This window comes from Canis aureus, chromosome 33 (assembly GCF_053574225.1).
Source record: "Canis aureus isolate CA01 chromosome 33, VMU_Caureus_v.1.0, whole genome shotgun sequence".
NCBI classification, from domain to species: Eukaryota; Metazoa; Chordata; class Mammalia; order Carnivora; family Canidae; genus Canis; species Canis aureus.
In genome coordinates this window covers 12,170,666-12,193,394 of record NC_135643.1, presented here as the reverse complement: position 1 = coordinate 12,193,394, position 22,729 = coordinate 12,170,666, and the positions used below count along the sequence as shown (strand labels likewise).

Sequence of the window (22,729 nt, the reverse complement as noted above, 5' to 3'; positions counted from 1 at the left end):
CTCTCACTGAACACTCCCTTGCTCCAGTTGGGAGCATTCAGGCTGCAGTGCACATTTTCACATGCAATCTCTCTGGTTCATTTTGTCAAGACTTTATGCTATATTTTGCAGATCATGACAGAACTTCAACCCACACATTAAAATAATTAAACACACTGAAAAACTATTTGGCATTTTTTGAGGCTAAAAGTGTATTTTCTCTCTGATCCTCTCATAGCAACCCTTTAAAGTCTTTAACATCTTTAGCAATATTCTTGACTCTGAGTGAACCAAGGTAATAGGGCAGAACAGTGACAAATGTGGAGTGTTGCTTAGAACAAGTCAGCAGTAAAAAAAAAAAAAAAAAAAAAGAACAAGTCAGCAGTTCAACTGGACTTATAATATTATGATTATTTCTACTTGGTTTTTGAGCCCATCATAATTTTTAATGTATTTTCAAGTTAATGGTGAATTGGGCATTAAACCATCAAAGGGTGGTCACAGCAAAGGATGATATGAGCCTAGGGGATAGACGCATGATGCCAACACTTCCTTAATCCGGCAACAACTCTGTGAGGCAGGGTTATAATAAGTCCCAGCTCAGAAAACATGTAATTTGGCCAAGATTCACAGCTAATGAGTGAAGCTCTAGATTCCAGCTAGAACTGGATTCCAAGTCCTTCTGACTTCAGAGCCCATTATACCCACTAGGCTGTAATATTTCCTGTCATGGAAAAAGATTAGATAGATATTAAACTGGTAAAAGTAACAATGAAGATATGGAAAATGGGAAATGGACGCTTTTTCCTCATTGTTCAGGTGAGAAATATATTCAATAGTTTGCAGTTAGGTGGAAAGTATACAGAATATACAAAATTAGTGATCAATAGTTGCCACTAAACTTTTAATAAAACTATAATAAATTAAATGACAGCAGTTGGTATGATAAAAGCCAATAAATTCTCATTACTGAAATATCTCCTTTCTTAGTTTCCCCAAATTATCTACTCTAAGATTACATTTTTCTTTAATAGAAGAAAACAAAGGGCCATCCTGTGAGAAATTTTACCCTGCCATCCTGTGAATTCTTTTTTTTTTTTAATCCTGTGAATTTTAAGTAAGTCCTCCCATTCACTCAACCCTGGTTCCTGTTCCCCTTGAACTCACCCTAGTGCACATGCTACCTCTTTCTGCTACATTCTGCTCTCCCCTGGCAGTGTTCCCTCAGTACTATCAACCCAGCCTGAGAGATACAGCTGACTTTTCCTGAAAATCTGGGATGGTGGAAGTAAACACTATCTCAGCAAACCACTCAAAATAGAATATAATCCAAATTCTCCTGCAGATCCCAAAAAGAGTACTTCCTACTGCCTGACTCTCTTCCTGGAGTCCGCTGTCTTCCCACAACATGACTATGCTCTCTCTCCATTGCTTGCTTCTGTATCTGTATTGTCTGTCCTAAGCCATATTCCAACTACTTTCTTAATTATTCTCATCTAAACATTTGGGGGAGGGGGAGTCTAGGCTATGCTTAGTGGAGTCTCAACTCTATAATACAACTCACATTTAAAGTGATCCCCCGCAATAAGAGTTATCTCCACAAGAGGAATTATGTCATTTCTGAGTCAAGAGACTCAAACCAGAGTCTGTTTTTCAAAAACAAATGTTTTAATTTACTGTACAGTAAAACTGATCTTTTATTATGTACACGTCTATGAATGTAAGGACATGTCACACAGAAGATATGGGACAGTTCCATCATTCCAAAAAAAAGTTCTGTGAGCTGTCCCTTAGTTACATACTCTCCTCCCTCCCTAACTCCTGGCAACCACTGATCTGTTTTCTAGCACTATAGTTTTATATTTTCAATACTGTCACATAATGGAATCCTATAATATCTTTCAAGACTGAATTCTTTCACTCAATATAATGCCTGGAAGACTTATCCAGGTTGTAGCAAGTGTCTCATAGTGTGTTCCTTTCTATTAGCAAGTAGTACTCCATCATATTATGGATGTACCACAAAGCACTATTTCCAGTTTTACGGAGATGCCATAAACATTTGTGTATAGGTTACTGTGTGAGAATAAGTTTCCATTTCTCTGAAGTAAATGCCAAGAGTATTTTAAACTTCCTAAATTATTTTCAAAGTCAATTTCTTATGTATAGTATATGGTTGGGTTATTTTTTAAAATCTAGTATAAGTTCTATATTTTGATTGTTTTGTTTCGACTGTATTTAATAAAATCATTGATATGTTTGGATTTTTTACCTTTTTATTATTTGTTTTGTTTGTTCCCTCTGTTTTTCATTGCTCTTTCTTTTCATTCTGGCCTTTGTTTACATTTTTAAAATACTTTCTAGTATTCTATTTTAATTCATTGTGGGGTTTTTACTATAACTCTTTGTATAATTACCCAAGACCCAAGTAATTGCTCTAAGGATTACAATATAAATAATTATCTTTTCAGAGCCTACTTAGAATCAATACTATTTCAAGTAAAATGTAGAAACTCTACCACTATATAGGTTCCTTTATTCTACCCAGCCAAGCTACGGCAGTCTTAAATAGTACATCTGTGCACATTGAAAACTCCATCGTAATGTTATAATTTTCACAATCAGTAAATCAAGGAGAGAATAGTTTATTACATTTACCCATATATTATCTACTATTTCTGTTGCTCTTTACTCATTCCTCATGTTCCAATATTCCTTCTGGTATCATTTCCCTTCTGTCGAAATAACTTCCTTTAACAACTGTTCAGTACAGGTCTGCTGGCTATGGATTTTCTGACTTTTCCTTCATCCGAAAATGCCTTTGTTTTACACTGATTTGTAGGGAGTGTTTTTTGCTGGATACAGAATTCTGGGTTGACTTATTTTTCTTGCAGCACTTTAAAAATGCCGTGCTTATGGCCTCCATAGTTTCTGGGGTGAAATCCATAACAATTTGAATGACTATTCCCCTACAGGTAATATGTATTTTCCCCCCAGTTGTTTTCAAGTATTTTCTTTGCTTTTAATTTTCAGAAGTTTGATGATGATCTTCTGGGTGTGGATTTCTTTCAGTTTATCTTGAGTTTATTGCACTTACTGAATCTGTTTATGTCTTTTGCCAAATTTAGAAATTTGTCAGCCATTATCATTTTCAGCACCACATTCTTTCTCCTCTCCTGCTGGGATTCCCATGACATTAACATCAGTTCTTTTGTCCTAGTCTCCCAGGTCCCTGGAATCCTGTTTAACTTTCTCCCTCATTCTGCTCTCTGTTATTCAGACTGGGGAATTTCTACTGTCCTATCTTCAATTTCATGGACTCCTTCCTCTGTCCCCTCCATTCTGCTATTGAGGCCATCCAAAGACTTTTTCATTTTGGCTATCTTATTGGTTCTTTATATTATCTATTTCTTTGCAGAAAATTTCATTTTTCCATTTAGTTCACAAGAATTTGAGCCAGGTGGTTGGAACATTTGTATAATAACTACTTGAAAGTCTTTATCAAATAATGCCAACACCTATGTCATTCCAGCACTGGCATCTACTGATTGTCCCTTATCATCACATTAGTTGAGTTTTCCTGTTTTGTTTTGAACATTTTATTTTTACTTATTTGAGAGGGGAGGAGAGGAGGAGACAGTGAGCAGGAACATGGGAAGGGGCAGAGGGAGAGGGAGAAGCAGACTCCTCGCTGAGCAGGGAGCCTAATGTGGGGCTCAGTCCAAGGACCCTGGAATCATGACCTGAGCCAAAGGCAGACACTTATCTGAGTAGGTGGCCCTTTTCTGGTTTTCATGTGTTGAGTGATTTGGGATAGTACCATAAACATGTTGAGTATTATAAGACTCTGGGGTCTTATTTAAATCTTCTGGAGAACGTTGAAAATTGTGTTTTAGTTTTCAAAGTTTATGCAGTGCCATTCAAATTTGTGCTCTGCGTGTACCACATAGTGGCCAGTTGGGAACACGGGTGGTGATCTATGTGCTAAATAGGATAAGATACACACACACTGTACACAGCTCAGGTGTGAGCCCAGGATTTCATAGATGATTATATGCAGTTGCTGTCTCAAGCTCCTCTTCCCCTGAAATCTATGAAACCTGCTCAAAATTTTCAGGTTTCCTGGGGCTCCTTTGTTGCCCTCTAGCCTATACACCGCACTTCCATAGCTGTACCTGCCTCTGGGGCCAAATGGCAGGAGGACCAGAGCAAGTAAATGGTGAACTCAACGGCAACCCCGTGGTACTCTGAATTCTGGTCTTCTTTCCTAACCTACCTGCCATCATTTTCTTTTTAGAGCCCTCAAATAGCTAATCCATGCATTTTGTTCAGGTTTTACACATGTGCTCAGCAGGAGAGATAGAAAAGAATGTGCTTATTCCATCCTGCCTGAAACTGGAAACCCAGAGCCAGAATTTTATTTTGATTTTTTTAAAGATTTTATTTATTTATTCATGAGACAGAGACAAGAGAAACGGGGGGGGGGGGGGCAGGCAGAGACACAGGCAGAGGGAGAAGCAGGCTCCATGCAGGAAGCCCGATGTGGGATTCAATCCCGGGACTCTGGGATCATGCCCTGGGACAAAGGCAGATGCTTAACTGCTGAGCCACCCAGGCATCCCCCAGAGCCAGAATTTTAAAATAACATGTTTTTTTCCTGTATCTGTGGGCTTTAGGTTTTGCTTTTGCTTTTGTTTTTTGTTGGTTTTGTTTTTTGGTTAATCAGAGAAAGTCCACAAACTATCTTTGTTCAACCTGGCTAAATTAAAAAAACAAAAAGAAAAAAACAAAGGCACAGCTCTCCCAACAAATGCTCCAACTAAAATTATATCTAACCTTCCTCTACAGTGAAAGGCTGGATTCCTGGAGACAAGTGGTGTCTGAGCAGCTGATATTTCATTTAAATTATCCAGGAATATCAAACATTTACTTGCTTAATCCTATGTATGACTGCCCAAGTTTAAACAATCATTAAGCCACCTTTTCAACTAAAGAATGAGAGAAAAAAAATCAGTTATAATAAAGTTCAGAGTAGAATTTCTCAGTTCAGAGAAAGGTGACTTTACCTTGGGCTTTAAAGTTCAACTCTCTACCTACCTAAACAACAACTACAAAAACAATAAAACCACTTACACACTATGAAAAATGCTTCTGAGAATATTTTCTTCTGAAAGCTATAAATTTCAAATTACCATATATGCTTTCGGGTGCAATAAACCAGTTACAGTAAGGCAGTCAGAACATATGGAGGCCTGTCACAAGCAATGGGAGGGGAGAAGACTGTGTTTGTGAGTCATTAGCACTACACTGGTCAGAATAAGATCAGCTGCAGTGACTCAGTTATTTTCAAGAACTCAAAATTGTCAATCATGACATAATCAGACGCTTTAAAAGGACTTTAATAGAGAGGCATGGGTCTGGTCCAAGAAAGCGAGGGAGGAAGACCCTGAACTCACTTCCTCCACAGAACACTCCAAATCCACACTTATTTATAGACTGATTCCTCCTGAAGAACTGAGGGCTGATTCAATAGCTTCAGCATATCAAAAGATGGACCATAGAGAACAAGAAATAGAGGAGACACAGTGACAAGGGGAATGCCCACCCCAACACTGTGAACTGCAGCAGGAAGGTATAGTTCCAAGGGGCGATGGGCAAGTGTGTCCACCAAGGGGCAAAGGAAAAAAGCCTCAGTTCAAAAGAGCAACTAGTACGTAAAAGATCCAGCTCTAGAACTTCACCAAATGGTGAGGGAATTGCCAGGACTCTCTCCAGGTTGGAGGGGCTAGTGAGAGCCATGGTTAATGTTCCCCTCCACTCTGATAGTGCAAACGAGGACAGGATCCAGATGCCATAGCTGGCCTGCCACCTCAGTGAGCACAGGGCCGCTAGCGCACAACACTCCTGGATGCCCTGGGGCCCAGAAAAAAAGAGCAAAGAGAATATACAAGTAGCCCTTAAACCCTGCCAAACAGCAAGGGAGCTGCTGGAACTCTTTCCAGGTCTGAGGGGCTGGAGAGCACCATGGTTTACATTCCCCTTCCACCTTGAAAGAGTGGACGAGAACAAGGTCCAGGCAGCCTAAGTGTTCTTTTTTTTTTTTTTTTTTTTTAATTTTTATTTATTTATGATAGTCACACAGAGAGAAGAGAGAGGCAGAGACACAGGCAGAGGGAGAAGCAGGCTCCATGCACCGGGAGCCCGATGTGGGATTCGATCCCGGGTCTCCAGGATCGTGCCCTGGGCCAAAGGCAGGCGCCAAACCGCTGCGCCACCCAGGGATCCCAGCCTAAGTGTTCTAATGCCTCAGCAAGCCCCAAGCCCCTAGCCCACACCAGCCCCTAGCCCACACCAGCCCAGCCACCTCACTAAGGTGGCCCCAGCAGACACACAGAATGACAGCCCTCGTCAGTGCTCACTATAGCTCCAGCCGATGCACCAAGGTGACACAGGCACAAAGCACCCTAGAACACTCCAGACCTGCACCACTTTGGCTTCAGATGACTTGGCTAAGGTTCCCTCGATGCAGAATGCTCCAACATCCTGGCTAATGCTAGCTTTGACTCTGTCCATCCCACTGGCAGACCCACCACATGGAACACCCCAGAACCCCAGTCCATGCCTGCCTCATTTCCAGCTGCCCTACTGGGGCACCGTCTACAGGAACCCAGAGCCTGTACCCTGCCTTGTCTCCAGGCACCTCACCAGGATGTTCCCTGTGTCAAGTGCCCTGGGAGATCTTGGCCCACATCAACCTTGGCTCCAGTTGCCCCACCAGGGCGCCCCCTAAGCTGAGCATCCCAGAACCCGCCAGCTCACACTCACTTCAGCTTTAGCAGTCCTGCCAGGGAAACCTCTATATAGAGAAACCCAAGACAACACAGCCATACCCAATTCAGCTCTGACCATCCCGCAGGTAGCCCCAGCACAGTGTGCCCTGGAACCTCAAGCCCATGCCAGCCACAGTTAAAGCCAGACAGGCAAGGTCACCAGTACACAGGATGACTACACACAAGGCCATGCCTTCAAGTTCAGGAGAAGGAGCTGTTCTGCTTAATCCATAGAAACAAACACAGAAAGCCAAGCAAAATGAAGAGAGAGAAGAATATGCTCCAAATGAAAGAATAAGACAAAACCTCAGAAAAAGAACAAAATGGAAATAAGCAACATGCCTCATAAAGAGTGTAAAATAAAGGTCATAAAAGGTGCTCACTGGACTAGAGAGAAGAATGTATGAACTCACTGAGAACTTCAACAAAGAGGTAAAAATACAAAAAAGAACCAATCAGAGCTGAAGAATACAATAACTGAAATGAAAAGCACACTAAAGGGAATCAACAGTAGATTAGCAGATGGAAAAGAATTCATGTTCATGAATTGCAACAATACTGTTAAGATGTCCATACCACACAAAGCAATTCCTATCAAAATACCCAACAACATTTTTCACAGAACTAGAATTTTTGTGGAACCACAAAAGACCCCAAATAGCCAAAGCAATCTTAAGAAAGAAGAACAAAGCTAGAGGTATCACAATTCCAGATTTCAAGATATAGTACAAAGCTGCAGTAGTAATCAACAACAGTATGGTACTGCCAAAAAACAGACACACAGGTTAACAGAACAGAATACAGAGCCCAGAAATAAATCTATGCTTATATGAAGTCGATTTAGTCAAAGGAGGCAAGAATATAAAATGGGAAAAACACAGTCTCTTCAATAAATGGTGCTGGGAAAACTGAACAACATTTGAAAGAATAAAAAACAGACCACATTTTCTTACGACATATATAAAAAAGAAACTCAAAATGGATAAAAGGCCTAAACATGAGACCTGAAACCATAAGACTCCTAGTAAAAAACACAGTAATTTCTTTGGTATTGGCTTTAGTTAACATTTTTCTAGATAAGTCTCCTAGGGGGATCCCTGGGTGGCTCAGCAGTTTAGCACCTGCCTTTGGCCCAGGGCGTGATCCTGGGGTCCTGGGATTGAGTCCCACATCAGGCTCCTGGCATGGAGCCTGCTTCTCCCTCTGCCTGTGTTTCTGTCTCTGTCTCTCTGTGTGTGTCTTTCATGAATAAACAAATAAATCTTTTTTTTTTTTAAGGATGAGATCTTGCCATTTGTGACAACACTGATGGGCATGGAGGGCATAATGCTAAATGAAAGAAGTCAGACAAAGACAAATACCAAATGATTTCTCTTATATGCGGAATCTAAAAAACAAAACAAATGAAACAAAAAAATAGAAATCAACCCATAAATACAGAGAACAAACTGGTGATTGCCATGGGGAAAGGTAGAAGTATGGGAAATGGATGAAGGGGAATGGGAGATAACAGGCTACTAGTTACAGAATGATTAAGTCATGGGGATAAAAGGTTTTGTACTTTTACAAATGTATCCTAAAAGAACAGCGTATATTACATTACTATTAACAGAACAAAATAGAATTATATTAGGATTATATGCTATGAATAGAAATATGTAGTCATTAAAAGATCAGTATAAATAATCATCATAAAAATATTTATGAGACAAGTGAAAAAAAGTTACAAAGTAGTAGTACGATACGACTTCATTTTTTTTTTTTTTCGACTTCATTTTTTTAAATTAATGTTTTAAATACTGGAAGGATATATTTCAAAGCAATAACTGTTTTCTGTTCAGAATGGTAGAATTAAAGAGTATTTTCTATTTGCTTTTTTTATAGGCAATTAAATTATGAGCAATATACATGTACTACTTATATAATATGAAAAAAAGCTTAAAGTGTTTTAAAGACTCTACCACTTCTCTGTCCTATTCACACTTTCTTCAACAATTCAAATTCTTTTCAGTTAATGCAATTTAACAATAGGAGACCATTTTCAAGCTTGCAGGTTATTTTTCCAATTTTAGAGTGTGTGCTACCTTATAAAGTATAAATGTAAAAATCTACAATCATAACGCAAGATCAAATGCTTCTTGAGGGGCTTCCTAAAGATACATAATCCCACTGATGCTTATAGCTTTGGATAAAATTTTATCACAACAGGCAAAACATCTCTGTATTGAAATTCATCTACTTTAGGTTGGTAGTTTTCTGTCCATTTTTTCTTAAAAATTGTGTGTGTGTCTGTGTGTGTAAAAACTCCAAACAAAGGTAGACTGTACTGATGTGCAAGACCCAACTATATTCTGCCTTCAAAACACCCACTTCAAATATAAAGACATAGAAAAATGAAAAGTAAATGGATGGGAAAAGATACATCATGCTAGCTACTAATCAAAAGAAAGCTAAAGCTATTATATTCATATCAGGCAAGGTACACTTCAAAGTAGTGGATATTATCAGGGATAAAGAATGACATTTCATGACATTAAAAGGAACAATTTGTCAATAATCTTTAATGTGTATATATCTAATAATACAGTCTCAAAATATATGTAGCAAAACCTATCTGATATTTATAAAACATTCTACCCACCAATAGCAAAACACATTCTTTCCAATTGCACACAGAACAGTCACCAAAATAGACCATATTCTGGTCTACAATACAAATCTAAATAATTTTACGAGGGCTGAAATCATACAAACTACGTATTCTGACCACAGAGTACTGAACTAGAAATAAAATGAAAAATTTCAGTAAAATCCCCATGTATTTGGATATTAAACTACATACTCTAAATAATCCAAAGGTCAAAAAAGAAATCATAAGGGAAATTATTAGAAAGTACTTTGAGTACTAAGAACAGATCCAGTAAGAACTGGTAGACTGCTAAATAAAGTGAAGCTTAAAAGGAAGTATTTAGCATGAAATGCTTATTAGAAAAGAATAAAAATGACAAATCAGTGATTTGAATTTCCACATTAAAAAACTGAAAAAACATAGTAAATTAAGTACAAAGTAAATAGAAGAAAATAGCACAAACCAATGAAATAGAAAACAAAAAGAAAAAAAAAGAAAAATCACTGAAACCAAAAACTTACCCTTTGAAAATATTAGTAAAATTGATTAACCTCTACCCAGTCTAATCAGGAAACAGAGAATACACAAATTATTTATATCAGAAAAACAGATCTTACAGACATGAAAAAGGTAACAAGGGGACATTACAAAAAATTTTATGCCCCAAAATGCGACAACCTAAGTGAAATGGACAAGTTCCTTGAAAGACACAAGCTATAAAAACTCACCTAAAATAGGTAATCTGACTATTCTAGATCTTTTTTTAAAACTGAAATTGTAACTAAAAATATCCCTAAAGAAATCTCTAGGCTCAGATGGCTCCAGTGGTGATTCTACCAACTACTTAAAGAAGAAATAATAACCTATAATAAGCCTAGATAAAATATAAATAAACTCAGAAAACAATAGAGGGAATACTTCCCAACTCATTGTTTGAGGCTGGCATTACCCATAGAACAAAACCAAAAACATTAAAAGAAAATCAGTAATGCTGATGTACAAACCTTGCCAAATTTTTAGAAATCAAAACAACATGTGAAAATCATCAAGTGAGATTTATCCTAGGAATGCAAGTTCAATTTAACATACACAAATAATCCATGTAATTTACCACTCAACAGACTAAAAATGAAAATCTGTTCAATCACTTCAATAGTTTGAGAATAGCATTTCACAAAATTCAACACTCATAGTTTTAAGAAAAATTAGTAAGTATTAGGGATCTTGATAACTTGATAAAAGGAATCCAAGAAAAACCTTTCAGTGTGAACAAAACACATGGTTAAAATGAATATTTTTCCACTAAAATCAGGATCAAGACAAGGATATCTACTTTTATCACTTCTATTCATCACTGTACTAGAGATCACTCAGTAAACTAAGGAAGGAAGATGAAATAAAACACATAGGGTCAGGAAGGAAGAAATAAAACTGATTTGTAGACAACACTATCACTTATGTAGAAATTCATAAGGACTGCACAAAAAAAATACTACTAGAACTAGTAAGAGACCTTAAAAAGGTGATTTAAGATCAATATACAAAAAATTAACCATATTTCTATATAATATTATATAAAATTCTATATAATTTCTACAGAATACCAAAGAAATTGAAACTTAAATTGTTTTAAAAATACCATGTATAATTACATCAAATATATGAAGTATTTAGAAACGAAATATGTGCAAGACCTATTTCTTGGGAAGTACACAATATTGCTAAGGAAATAAAGACAGCCCAGAAAATGGAGATGTATACCATGTTCATGAATCAGAAGATTCAATATTGTTAAAATGTCAATCTCCCCAAATTGATCTAGAGACTCAAAGTGATCCCAATGAAAATCCCGGTGGACTTCTGGATAAAAACTGAAATGCTGACTCTCAAGTTCATATGCAAAGCCAAAGACCTAGAATAGCCAAAATATTTTTAAATTTTTTTATTTAAATCAATTTAAGTAACATATACTCTATTATTAGTTTCAAAGGTAGAATTCAGTGATTCATCAGTTCTATACAACACCCAGGGCTCATTACTTCAAATGCTCTCCTTAATGCCCATCACCCAGTTACCCCATGCATGCCCCTTCCTACTCCCCTCCAGCAACCCTCAGTTTGTTCTCTATAGTTAAAGTCTCTTACGGTTTGCCTCCCTATTTCCATCTTATTTTATTTTTCCTTCCCTTCCTCTATGTTCATCTGTTTTGTTTCTTAAATTCCACGAATGAATGAAATCATATGGTATTTGTCTTTCTCTGACTCACTTATTTCTACAATAGCCAAAATATTCTGAAAAAGAAAAACAAGGTCAGATTTAAACTATCTGGACTACGTACTTTAAAAGTTTACTGTAAAGCTACAATAATCAATACAGTGTAATACTGATTAAAGACAGGTATGTAGATTAACAGAACAGAATGTCCAGAAATTGATCAGTACACACATCGATCAGTACAACTAATTTTCAAAGGTACCATGGTAATTCAGTAGGAGCTGATCCATATGCAAAAAATAAACTTTGACCATTATCTCACAAACATACAAAATATTAAATTGAAACAGAACGTAGACCAAAATTTAAGAGCTAAACTATAAAATTTGATGGAGGAAATTTAGGAGAAAAAGCACTGTAATCTTGGGCTAGGTGATATTCTTAAAACACAAAACACAGGGCAGCCCAGGTGGCTCAGCGGTTTAGCGCCGCCTTCGGCCCAGGGTGTGATCCTGGGGACCTGGGATCGAGTCCCATGTCAGGCTCCCTGCATGGAGCCTGCTTCTCTCTCTGCCTGTTTCTCTGCCTCTCTATCTCTCTCAAGAATAAATAAATAAAATCTTAAAAAAAAAAAAATGAATCCTAAAAGTAAAAATTGATAACTGGATTTCTACAAAATAAAAATTTTTGTTCTTCAGAAAAAAAAATTTCTTTGCTCTTCAAAAGATACTTGTCAAAAAAATGAAAAGGAAAACCACAGATTGGGATATTTGCAAAATATCTGATAAAAGTCTTCATCCTGAATATATAGATAACTATTATATCTCAAGAATAAGACAAGCAGTGGAATGCCTGGCTAGTTTAGTCATAAGAGCAAATGGCTCTTGATCACAGGATTGTAAGTGTGAGCCTCACACTAGGTGTAGGGATTCTTAAAAATAAAATCTTTAAAAAAAAAAAGATTAAGGAAAGCATTTTTATTTTTTTTAATGGGAACATACTCGAATATTCATTTTGCCAAAAATAAGACACATGAACAGCTAAATATAAGCACACAAAAAGTTGCTCAAGATCATTAGTCATTAGTGAAATGCATACTAAACCCACTATGAGATTCTATTCCAATGGCTAAAATTTAAAAGATGGACAATAAATACTAAGTGATGGTAAGGATGAACTGCTGGTAGAAATTTAAAATAGTACTGTCACTGTGGAAATCTGGCAGTTTCTTATAAAATTACCATATAAATCAGCTCCTATGAATTTACTCAAGAAAAATTAAAAATAGGTCTACCAAAAGAAATTGTACTCAGATATTCTTAGCAATTTTACTCAAAGCAGCCCAAACTTGGAAAAAAAAAAAAGTCCATTACCTGAAAAATGGATAAACATTATATCCATAAAATGGAAAATGGAGTACTATTCAGCAACAAAATATGACAAACATATGCAATAATATATGAATCTCATAAGCACCATTTTAAAACGCCATAGACAAAAGATTATATATGATTCCACTTATATAAAATCCTAGAAAAGTCAAAACTGTAACAATAAAAAGCAGATGTAGGGAAAAAACACAAGAAAGGTTAGGATAAAAGAAATGTTCTCAATCATGACTGTGATGGCCACCTGATCCTCTATGACTGGTAAAACTCCTTATGGGAGCCTGATGTGGCACTTGATCGCAGGACCCCAAGATCATGACCTGAGCCAAAGGCAGGTGCTCAACCACTGAGCCAACCAGGCACGCCAAGAAAGCTGGTTTTAAAATGCAATACAGGGGATTCCTGGGTGGCTCAGCGGTTTAGTGCCTGCCTTCAGTCCAGGGTGTGATCCTGGAGTCCCGGGATCAGGTCCCGCGTCGGGCTCCCTGCATGGAGCCTGCTTCTCCCTCTGCCTATGTCTCTGCCTCTCTCTCAGTCTGTGTCTCTCATGAATAAATAAATAAAATATTTTTTAAAATAAAATAAAATAAAATAAAATGCAAAATAAATAAATAAATAAATAAAATAAAATAAAATGCAATACATCCATCAAACTAAACTACAAGTTTATCATATACAAGATTCTATATATATTAGAAATCAAAGACAAGATATAATTCTATTTTCCCATATTTTTATTTAAATTCTAGTTAGTATAATGTGCAATATCAGTTTCAGGAGAATTCAATGATTCATCAGTTACATACAACACCCAGTGCTCATGACACATGAGCTCATGAGCTTATGACAAGTGCTCTCCCTAATACCCATCCCCCCACCTCCCTCCATCAACCCTGTTTGTTCTCTATCATTAAGAGTCTCTTATGAAAAAAATAAAAAAAGTCTCTTATAGTTTGTGACCCCTCTCATTTTTTTCCTCCTCCCATGTGTTAATCTGTTTTGTCTCCTAATTTCCACATGAGTGAAATCATATATTGTCTTTGACTTATTTCACCTAGCATTATACACTAGCTCCACCCTTGTCATTGCAAATGGCAAGATTTCATTCTTTTTGATGGCTGAGTAATACTCTAGTGTGTGTGTGTGTGTGTGTGTGTGTGTGTGTCACTTCTTTATCCATTGATTACTCAATGGACATTTGGGCTCTCTCCATAGTTCGGCTATTGCTGATAATGCTGTTATAAACATCTGGGTGCATGTATCCCTTTGAATCTATATGTTTGTATCCTTTGGATAAATATGTAGTAGTACAATTACTGGGTTGTAGGGTAGTTCTATTTTTAACTTTTTGAGGAACCTCCAGGCTGTTCTCCAAAGTGACTGCACCAGTTTGCATTCCCATCAGCAGTACAAGAGGGTTCCTCTCTCTCTGCATCCTTGCCAATACTTGTTTCCTGTGTTTTGAATTTTAGCCATTCTAATAGGTGTGAGGTGGTATCTCATCATGATTTTGATTTGCATTTCCCTGATGTTGGACATCCTTCCATGTGTCTCTTAGCCATCTGGATGTCTTCTTTTGAAAAATGTCTATCCATGTCTTCTGCCCACTTCTTAACTGGATTATTTGGTTTGGGGGTATTGAGTTTCATAAGTTTTTTTATACATTCTGGATACTAACCCTTTATCAGATCTGTCATTTGCAAATATCTTCTCCCATTCTGTAGGTTGCCTTTTAGTTTTGTTGACTGTTTCTTTCACTCTGTAGAGGTGTGGTTGTTTTTGTTTTGTTGTTTTTTTTAAGATTTTATTAATTTATTTGAGAGAGCGAGCACGTGCGTGGGGGTAGCACGGGAGAGGCAGAGGGAGAAGCAGACTCCCCACTGAGCTAGGAACTCAACTCAGGGCTCAGTCCCAGGACCCCAAGATCATGACCTGAGCCGAATGAAGATGTTTAACCATCTGGGCCACTCAGGCTCCCCTGTGCAGAATTTTTTATCATGATGCTCTCACAATAATATATGTTTGCTTTTGTTTCCCTGGCCTCCAGCAACGTGTTTAGTAAGACACTGCTGCGTTTTCCTCTGGATTTTGATGGATTCGTTTCACATTTAGGTCTTTCATCCATTTTGTGTATTCATTTTGTGTATGGTGTGAGGAAATGATCCAGTTTCATTCTTCTGCATTGTTGCTGTCCAGTTTTCCCAACACCGTTTGAAGAGGCTATCAAATAAAATATGATTCTGCATTCAAGTTCCCTCTAACTGAAGAAGAAAACAGGGCCTATAAACTGATGTTATAGCACACTGTAATGAAAGGGGCATGTGCAGTCTACTAAAGGCAGCCCATGTGACAGGCATCTAATCCAGCCTATGCATGGGGGAGAGAGAGTTAAAGGAGGCTTCTTGGAAGAGGGAACATCCCAGGTGTGCCCTGAGTGATAAACTGCCAGTTATTAATTCACCCACCTACCCATCTATCCATCATGATTGAAAAATCTCTAACAGAAGACAGACTATTATAGTGAGGGAAATCCAATGACAAAATTGTGCACAGCATATTATGAAGACAAAGGATGAATCATCAAATCAGCCTGAAAGGGCCTAGAGACAGCTTCATCAGAGTCAATATTCAGAAGGGAGTCTTTTCTGAATACATACATCTGGCTCCATCCTAGCCCTTGAATCAGCAAATTTAGGAAGACCACATGCTTTCTGGTTTTTTTAATTGTCCAACTGATTCTAATATTAAGAAATATTGCATTAAAAGTCTTCATGACACTGGATTTGGCACTTGGATTTCTTGGCTATGACACCAAAGGCACAGGCAAAGAAAAGAAAGATGAATTGGACTTTGTGAGAATTCAAAAAAATTTTATGCATCAAAAGACACTTTCAATAGAGTCAAAAGGCAACCCAAGAACAGGGAAATATGCTGCAATTTGCATATCTGATAAGAGAATAAGATAAAAAAAAAGAAGAAGAGAGAGAATAAGATCCAGAATATATAGAAAACTCCTAAAACTTAACAAAAAGACAACCCAATTCAAAAAGTAAAAAGGACTTGAAAACACATTTCTCCAAAGAAGATACTTAAATGGCCCATAAGCACATGAAAGGATGCTCAATATCATTAATCATTAGAGAAATGCAAACCAAAATTATAGTAATATACCACCTCACACCCATTAGGATGGCTACTATCAGAAAAACAGAAAATAACAAGTGTTGATGAGGATGGGGAGAAATCAGAGTCCCTGTGCACTGTTGATGGGAACGTAAAATGGTACAGCCCCTGGGGAAAACAGTATGATGCTTCCTCAAAAGATTAAAGATAGAATTACTATATGATACAGCAATTCTACTTCTGGGTAGAAAAGAACTGAAAATAGGGTCTCAAAAAAGTATCTGTACATTCGTGTTCTTAGAAGTATTATTCACAATAGCAAATACATGGAAGCAACCAAAATGTCCATTGACAGGTTGATTGCAGTCGAGTCGTTGCCTCGGCCTGACCTGGACATTGAGGCCCACAATGCTGGCTCTTTGTACACTGTCGCTCCTGCCAACCCGCAGGATGGCCCACAAGCAGATCTACTACTCAGACAAGTACTTCGATGAGCACTACAAGTACTGGCATGTCATGTTACCCAGAGAACTTTCCAAACAAGTACTGAAAACCCATCTGATGTCTGAAGAGGCGTGGAGGAGACTTATGTCCAACAGAGTCTAGGCTGTGTTCATTACATGATTCATGAGCCAGAACCACATTTTCTTCTCTTTAGATGACCTCTTCCAAAAGAGCAACAAAAATGAAGTATAACTGGGGATTGTCAATTAAATGTTTTTCAAATTTAATGTATATGTGTATAGAAGGTAGTATTCAGTGAATACTTGAAAAAATGTACAAATTGTTAATCCATACCTGTGCATCAGCTGTATTCTTCACAGCAACAGAGTTCAGTTAAATGCAACTGCAAGTAGGTTATTGTAAGGTGTTCAAGATGAATTTTTCCTCTTAATATAAGTGCCTGTTTGACTTTGCCTGTTACTTTTTAAAATAAGGTTTGTATGTTGCATTAAAAAAAATGTCCACTGACAGATGAAGGAATAACAAAATGCAGTACATCACAGTATGCAATATTATTCAGGCTTAAAAAAGAAGGAACTCTGACACATGTTACAACATGGATAAAACTTGAGGCAATTATGCTAAATGAAATAAGACAATCACAAAAAGAGATATATTATATGATTCCACTTGTATAAAGTAGTTTAGAACAGTCAAAATCAGAAAGCAGAATGGTGGCTGCCAGAGGCCTGGGGGAAGAGGGACATGGGGCATTACTGTGTCAGTTTTACAAGATGAAAAAAGTGTTAGAGGCAGATGGTGTGAATGGTAGCACATTTTAAATGTATTTAATACTACTAAACCATACCCTGAAAATTGGTTAGGATAGTGAATTTTGTGCATTTTGCCACACAAAACACTGCATCGATTCTGAACTTGTTCAACACATGGAGCACCCATTATATCAATAATGCTAAAATTTCTAGCATTTGTTCCCTGCTTTCTACATACCAAGGACTCTTTGAAGTACTTGATATGCTTTCTCTCACTTAATATTCACAATAACCCTGAGGTAGGCACTCTTATGGACAGATCTGATTTTCTAAAAAAAAAATGTCTCAGACCCTCATACTCTGCTAACAAGAATGCAAAATGGTACAACCACTTTGGAAAGTAGTTTGCAGTTCTTAGAAAGTTAAACCCGGTTACACTATGACCCAACAATTCCACTCCTAGGTATATACCCAAGAGAAATGAAAACATATATCCACACAAAAACTTGTATACAAATGTCCATAGCAGCATTATTAATAATATCCTAAAAGACCATCTACTGCCAAGTACACACAAAATGTGGTATATCAATGCAATGAAATATTTGGCAACAAAAAGGAGTGAAATAGAAGCTATAAATTTTAAAAACATGCTAAATTAAAATCAGCAAGTCACAGAAGACCACATACTTATGATTTCATTTACATAAAGTATCCAGAATGGGCTACTCTATAAAGACAAGAAGATGAGCAGTTGCCCAAGGCCAGTGGTTGGAGAATGGGAGAAGAGCTGGATGACTGCTAATGGTAAGAGGTCTCTTTTGGGGTGAGGAAAATGTTCTAAAATTGATCATGGTGATGGGTGCATAACTGTGAATATACTAAAAAACCGCCAAATTACATACCTTATATGGGTAAATTGCATGGTACGTGAATTATACCTAATAAAGCTATTATTAAAAATAAAGAGGTCTCAGGGGGAAGAATAGGTACAAACCTAAGTCAGCAACTGTCACTGCAATGCAAGTGTAATTACCTACCACAGAAGTAATCATATGGGTTCTCATTCTGGAATACTTACAGCTTTAAGATACAAAAGAAACTCAACACATATTTGGGTAAAGAAACTAAGACATATAGGATGTCAACACTCAATATACTTGGGTCCTCTGCACCAATAATATTTAGTTGACCTCTGAATAACATAGGTTTGATCTGCATGGGTCCACTTACATGTGGATTTTTCTTTTTTACAAATACAGTATGATACTATAAATGTATTTTTTCTCCCTTATGATTCTCTTGACATTTTTCTCTAGGTTTCCTCTTTATTCTAAGAATACAGTATTGAATACATATGACATACAAAACATGTGTTAATCGACAGTTTACGTTATCAGCAAGGCTTCCAGTCAATCACAGGCTATTAGTAGTCAAGTTATAAGGAAGGCAAAGGTTATACACAAATTTGAGACAGCACAGGGGTCAGTACCAAACTCCTGTGTTGTTCAAGAGTCTACTGTAATTCCAACTTATTTCATAAATACTTCCCAAAAACAAATCAGGCAAATCTCCTGGAGTGCCGGCAGTATTTCTTAGAGTACCTTTCTTTCTCAGTTTCACACCTGTAGAAATGGAGATCACTACAGGCCAACAAGCAAATGCCTGACTGCTGAAGCTACATAAGCCTGTCTAGAAATAAATTCCACATAAGAGTCACAGGAAGGAAAAATCAAACGGATGTAAATTTTTTTCGATAAAGTTTTGGCTTGACTTTTTTTTTTTCAGGGAACTGCACTGAACTTTCTTGATTTCAGGAATATTTGATACACATTATATACAACATAATGACTCAATATTTGTACATATTGTGAAATGATCACAATAAATCTAGTTAATATCCATCACCATACCTAGTTACAATTTTTTTCTTGTTATGAGAGTTTTTAAGATTTACTCTCTTAAAAAAAAAAAAAAGATTTACTCTCTTAGCAACTTTCAAATACACAATATTGTTACTGAAGGCTGTACTTACATATGCCAAACACTATTCTAGGTATTGGGAAATACAAAACAGCCCCAAAGCTCATGGGGGTTAAATAAAAGAGAGACCAGATAGAATGCAGTATAACAGATATGCCAAAACTATGAAGAAAAATAAGCAAGGAAGAGAAACAGGAGGTCTAGGACCAAGTAAGGGGAGAAATTCACAGGGCAGTGAAGTGAGGGAGATGGGTTCAGGGATGGCTTCAAGGTTTTTGACCTGAGAGCTGGAACTGCCATATACAAATATAGAGAAAACAAGGTGGAGAACAGGTTTAGGGGAAAAAAAATCAGGTTTGGCTTGGGATGTTAAATTTAAGATGCCAATTACACATCCAAGTGAAGATCTTAAATGGACACCAAGTTTGAAATTCAGTTAAAATGAGGCTGGAAATAATTTGTGAGTCATCAGTATAAAGATGGTACCCAAAGCTTTAACTTGTGACTATCCATCATATTTATTCAACCTCTTCCCTAGAGTATGAGCAAGCTGTTTCCATTACCTTGCCACTGAAAACACTGCTGCAGTAAGCATCCTTAGAAGTATTTTCTTCTGCTATATATTAACACTTTTATTTGTGTAAGGAAGCTTAAAAATAGAACTGCTTATTCAAAAGGTATAACCATTTTAAATTTTACTAACCACAGTTGATTTACAAAAAGACTGCAGTAGCCCACACTGCCTCAATCAGCACATGGCAGTAACCATTTTCCAAAACTAGTGAGCAGTTGGATATTACTAACTGAAATTTTTTGCCAATCAAATGGATGAATAAAATGGTATCTCATTTTAATCTTCATTTCACCGAACATATTTGCATATATTCATTTGCCATTTACAAGTGCTCCTCTGTAAAATGCCCATTTTATTACAGGGCTGCTTATCTTTTCCTTATCAACTTGAAGATGCTTTGCTATATTTGAGATATGAAACCTTTATCTGGTAATTCGTGACACTATTTCTCCCAACTTAGATTCATCTTTTGTTTTTCTTGCCTTAGATCACAAAAAAATTAAAAATCTGCCAATCGCTTCCTTTATGGCTTCTGGACCACCTGTCTCACTTTAGAATCCCCAAGGTTCTAAATGCATTCCTCTAAGTTTTTTTTTAAATTTTTTTTTGTAGTTTTACTTTTTACATTTATGTCCTTCATATATCTGGAAGTTACTTTTGAATATGGAATGAGCTAGATGGTCTAGGTCTATTTGCAGATAAAGAGTCAACTCTATCAATTTCACTTATTAAGTACACCATCCTGTCCCACTGAAATACTCTGGGATCATATGCCCAAGTCACCTGGGCAGCCATACAATCTTGACCAGAAAGAAATTCTGTATACAAGTGTAAAGAAAGTCAAAGCACCCTAGTCCTTAATATAAATATACAAACTACACAAAACAGAGACAAAATTCAGAGTCATAAATTCCATAAAGAAAGAGAACAGAAGTGAAAGAAGAGTGGAGCCTGGGTGTCTCAGAAACTGATCATCTGCCTTTGGCTCAGGTCGTGATCCTGGGGTCTTGGAATGGAGTCCCACATCAGGCTCCCTGCAGGGAGCCTGCTTCTCCCTCTGCCTATGCCTCTGCCTCCTCTGTGTGTCTGTCATGAATAAATAAATAAAATCTAAGCAAAAGAAGACCAATCTTCTTGATTTGTGGCTCTGGCCTGATCATGATGACAACTGGAGAGGAGGCACTTAAACTACAACAAAGAAAAGAATTCATTTCTCTTTAATTCTTTGATTACCTCCAGTCTTTCCTGTCACAGAGCTTTTAGTGGTTGGTTTCATCCACATGCACTGAAGCCTGAAGCTCCCCAACTGGACACACGAGGGTCAGTCCCAAGAAGGTCTCTAGAAAGCTCTGTTTGGCTGGAACACTGCAAAAGTTAATGGTTCATTTTAACTGTGGACAAACTTTAAATAATGTTTTTCTGACCCAAAATAACTCCATCAAGGCAGTTAAATGGTAATTCATAAAGTGATGTAACAAAGGGATGGGGAATGATGAGATGGATTAAGAGTTTGGTTTTTTTCTTGAGCTCATAAAATGACAAGGAAAAGAAACTCCATGGGCCCAGTGGCCCTACCTATTCCTGGGTGAAGTGTACAGGCACTCTCCCCCCCCCCCGCATTCAACCCATGCAGCTGATACAACCCATGCGTGTGTGTGTGCGTGTGCATGTGTGTGTGTAACAGAAACAGAGAAGTCAGGATAGAGAGAGGGAGAGAAATATTGCTCATTGCTCTCTGGGGGCCTGGCCCACCACTTCCTACTCCTAATTACATTGTGTCAATTTAGAAATATAAAAAGTAGCTATTTATAAAACCTTTATAAAGGCTATAAATGAGTCCTCCTCCATATAAGAGGGTAGCCCATCCTTTATGACAAGCTAGAATAGTAAAGAAAGGATACAGGCATCCAGTCAATTTGTATTATATGCCACAACCAAAAGGAGAGCATAAAATAGCCGGAGTATATATACCCATATATTGTTCACCACCAATGTCTCTACAGTGCAAATACGAAATACATTCACCAAAACTTCTGTGCTTCAGTGAAGAACAAAGAACAGAAAGATGGGTAAAGCGTGAGCTAACACTCATAAAGACATCTCAAAAAACTTCCAACTTCTCACACAGGACTAGCTGGTTTGGGGTATCTCTATTATATACCACCTCACAGTAAACAAAAACATTCCATAATTACCTCAGCCTACTTTTCTCCATATGAAGAAAAAAGCATTTAACTTGTGCCTCCTGGTGAGCTCAGCATGACTGCTAGCTATCTCTGCTCTTCTAGCTTTCCTTTCTCTTCTCCTGGTTGCCAATATTCTTACTTCCAGCTGGGCTTGGAGGAGAACCTGCATGGCCCATCAAGCAGCCTTCACCTTCTTAAAGGAAACCAGGGCACTTGCGTCCAAGGCATAATGCACCGCCCCCTCCCCCCCCCCCCCCCCCCCCCGCGTTTCTGCACTATTTTGATTCTGTGCCCCACAGCCTCTGAGCACAGGCAGAATGGAGAACTTGCTGTCTCATTCAGCACATCTATTTAACCATGATCATGCAGCACTAGGCTGATTCCAAATCAATCAATGAAAAATTTTTTTCACAGTATAAAGTGTATTGACCACGAATCCATGCAAAGTGGGAAACAGGTTCTTTAAATTGTTAAGAACTCTCTGCAAGCTCTCATTAACAAGACTTGTAAAGAGGGGGGAAAAAAGAGCCCTAAATTGGTGCCGCTGCACCAAAATGGTATGGAAGCACCTCAAAAAATAAAAAACAGAAACTTCATTCATTTCAC

General features: G+C 37.4%; 1 protein-coding gene and 1 pseudogene across 7 annotated transcripts in view; one reads left to right on the top strand and one right to left on the bottom strand.

Moving 5' to 3' along the window:
• The window catches only part of HERC3 (HECT and RLD domain containing E3 ubiquitin protein ligase 3), a 113,098-nt gene that overhangs the window by 66,811 nt on the left and 23,558 nt on the right, over positions 1-22,729 (bottom strand). The window contains exon 2 of one of the 7 annotated variants that reach the window (XM_077882846.1): positions 21,171-21,302. The exons of the other annotated variants lie outside the window; for them this stretch is intronic. Within the exon in view, the coding sequence (XP_077738972.1) occupies positions 21,171-21,219 (49 nt within the window). The 5' untranslated portion in view covers positions 21,220-21,302. The remainder of the gene's footprint in view (positions 1-21,170; positions 21,303-22,729) is intronic. 7 annotated transcript variants of the gene reach the window in all.
• On the top strand, positions 16,612-16,852 carry LOC144304143 (cyclin-dependent kinases regulatory subunit 2 pseudogene; annotated as a pseudogene).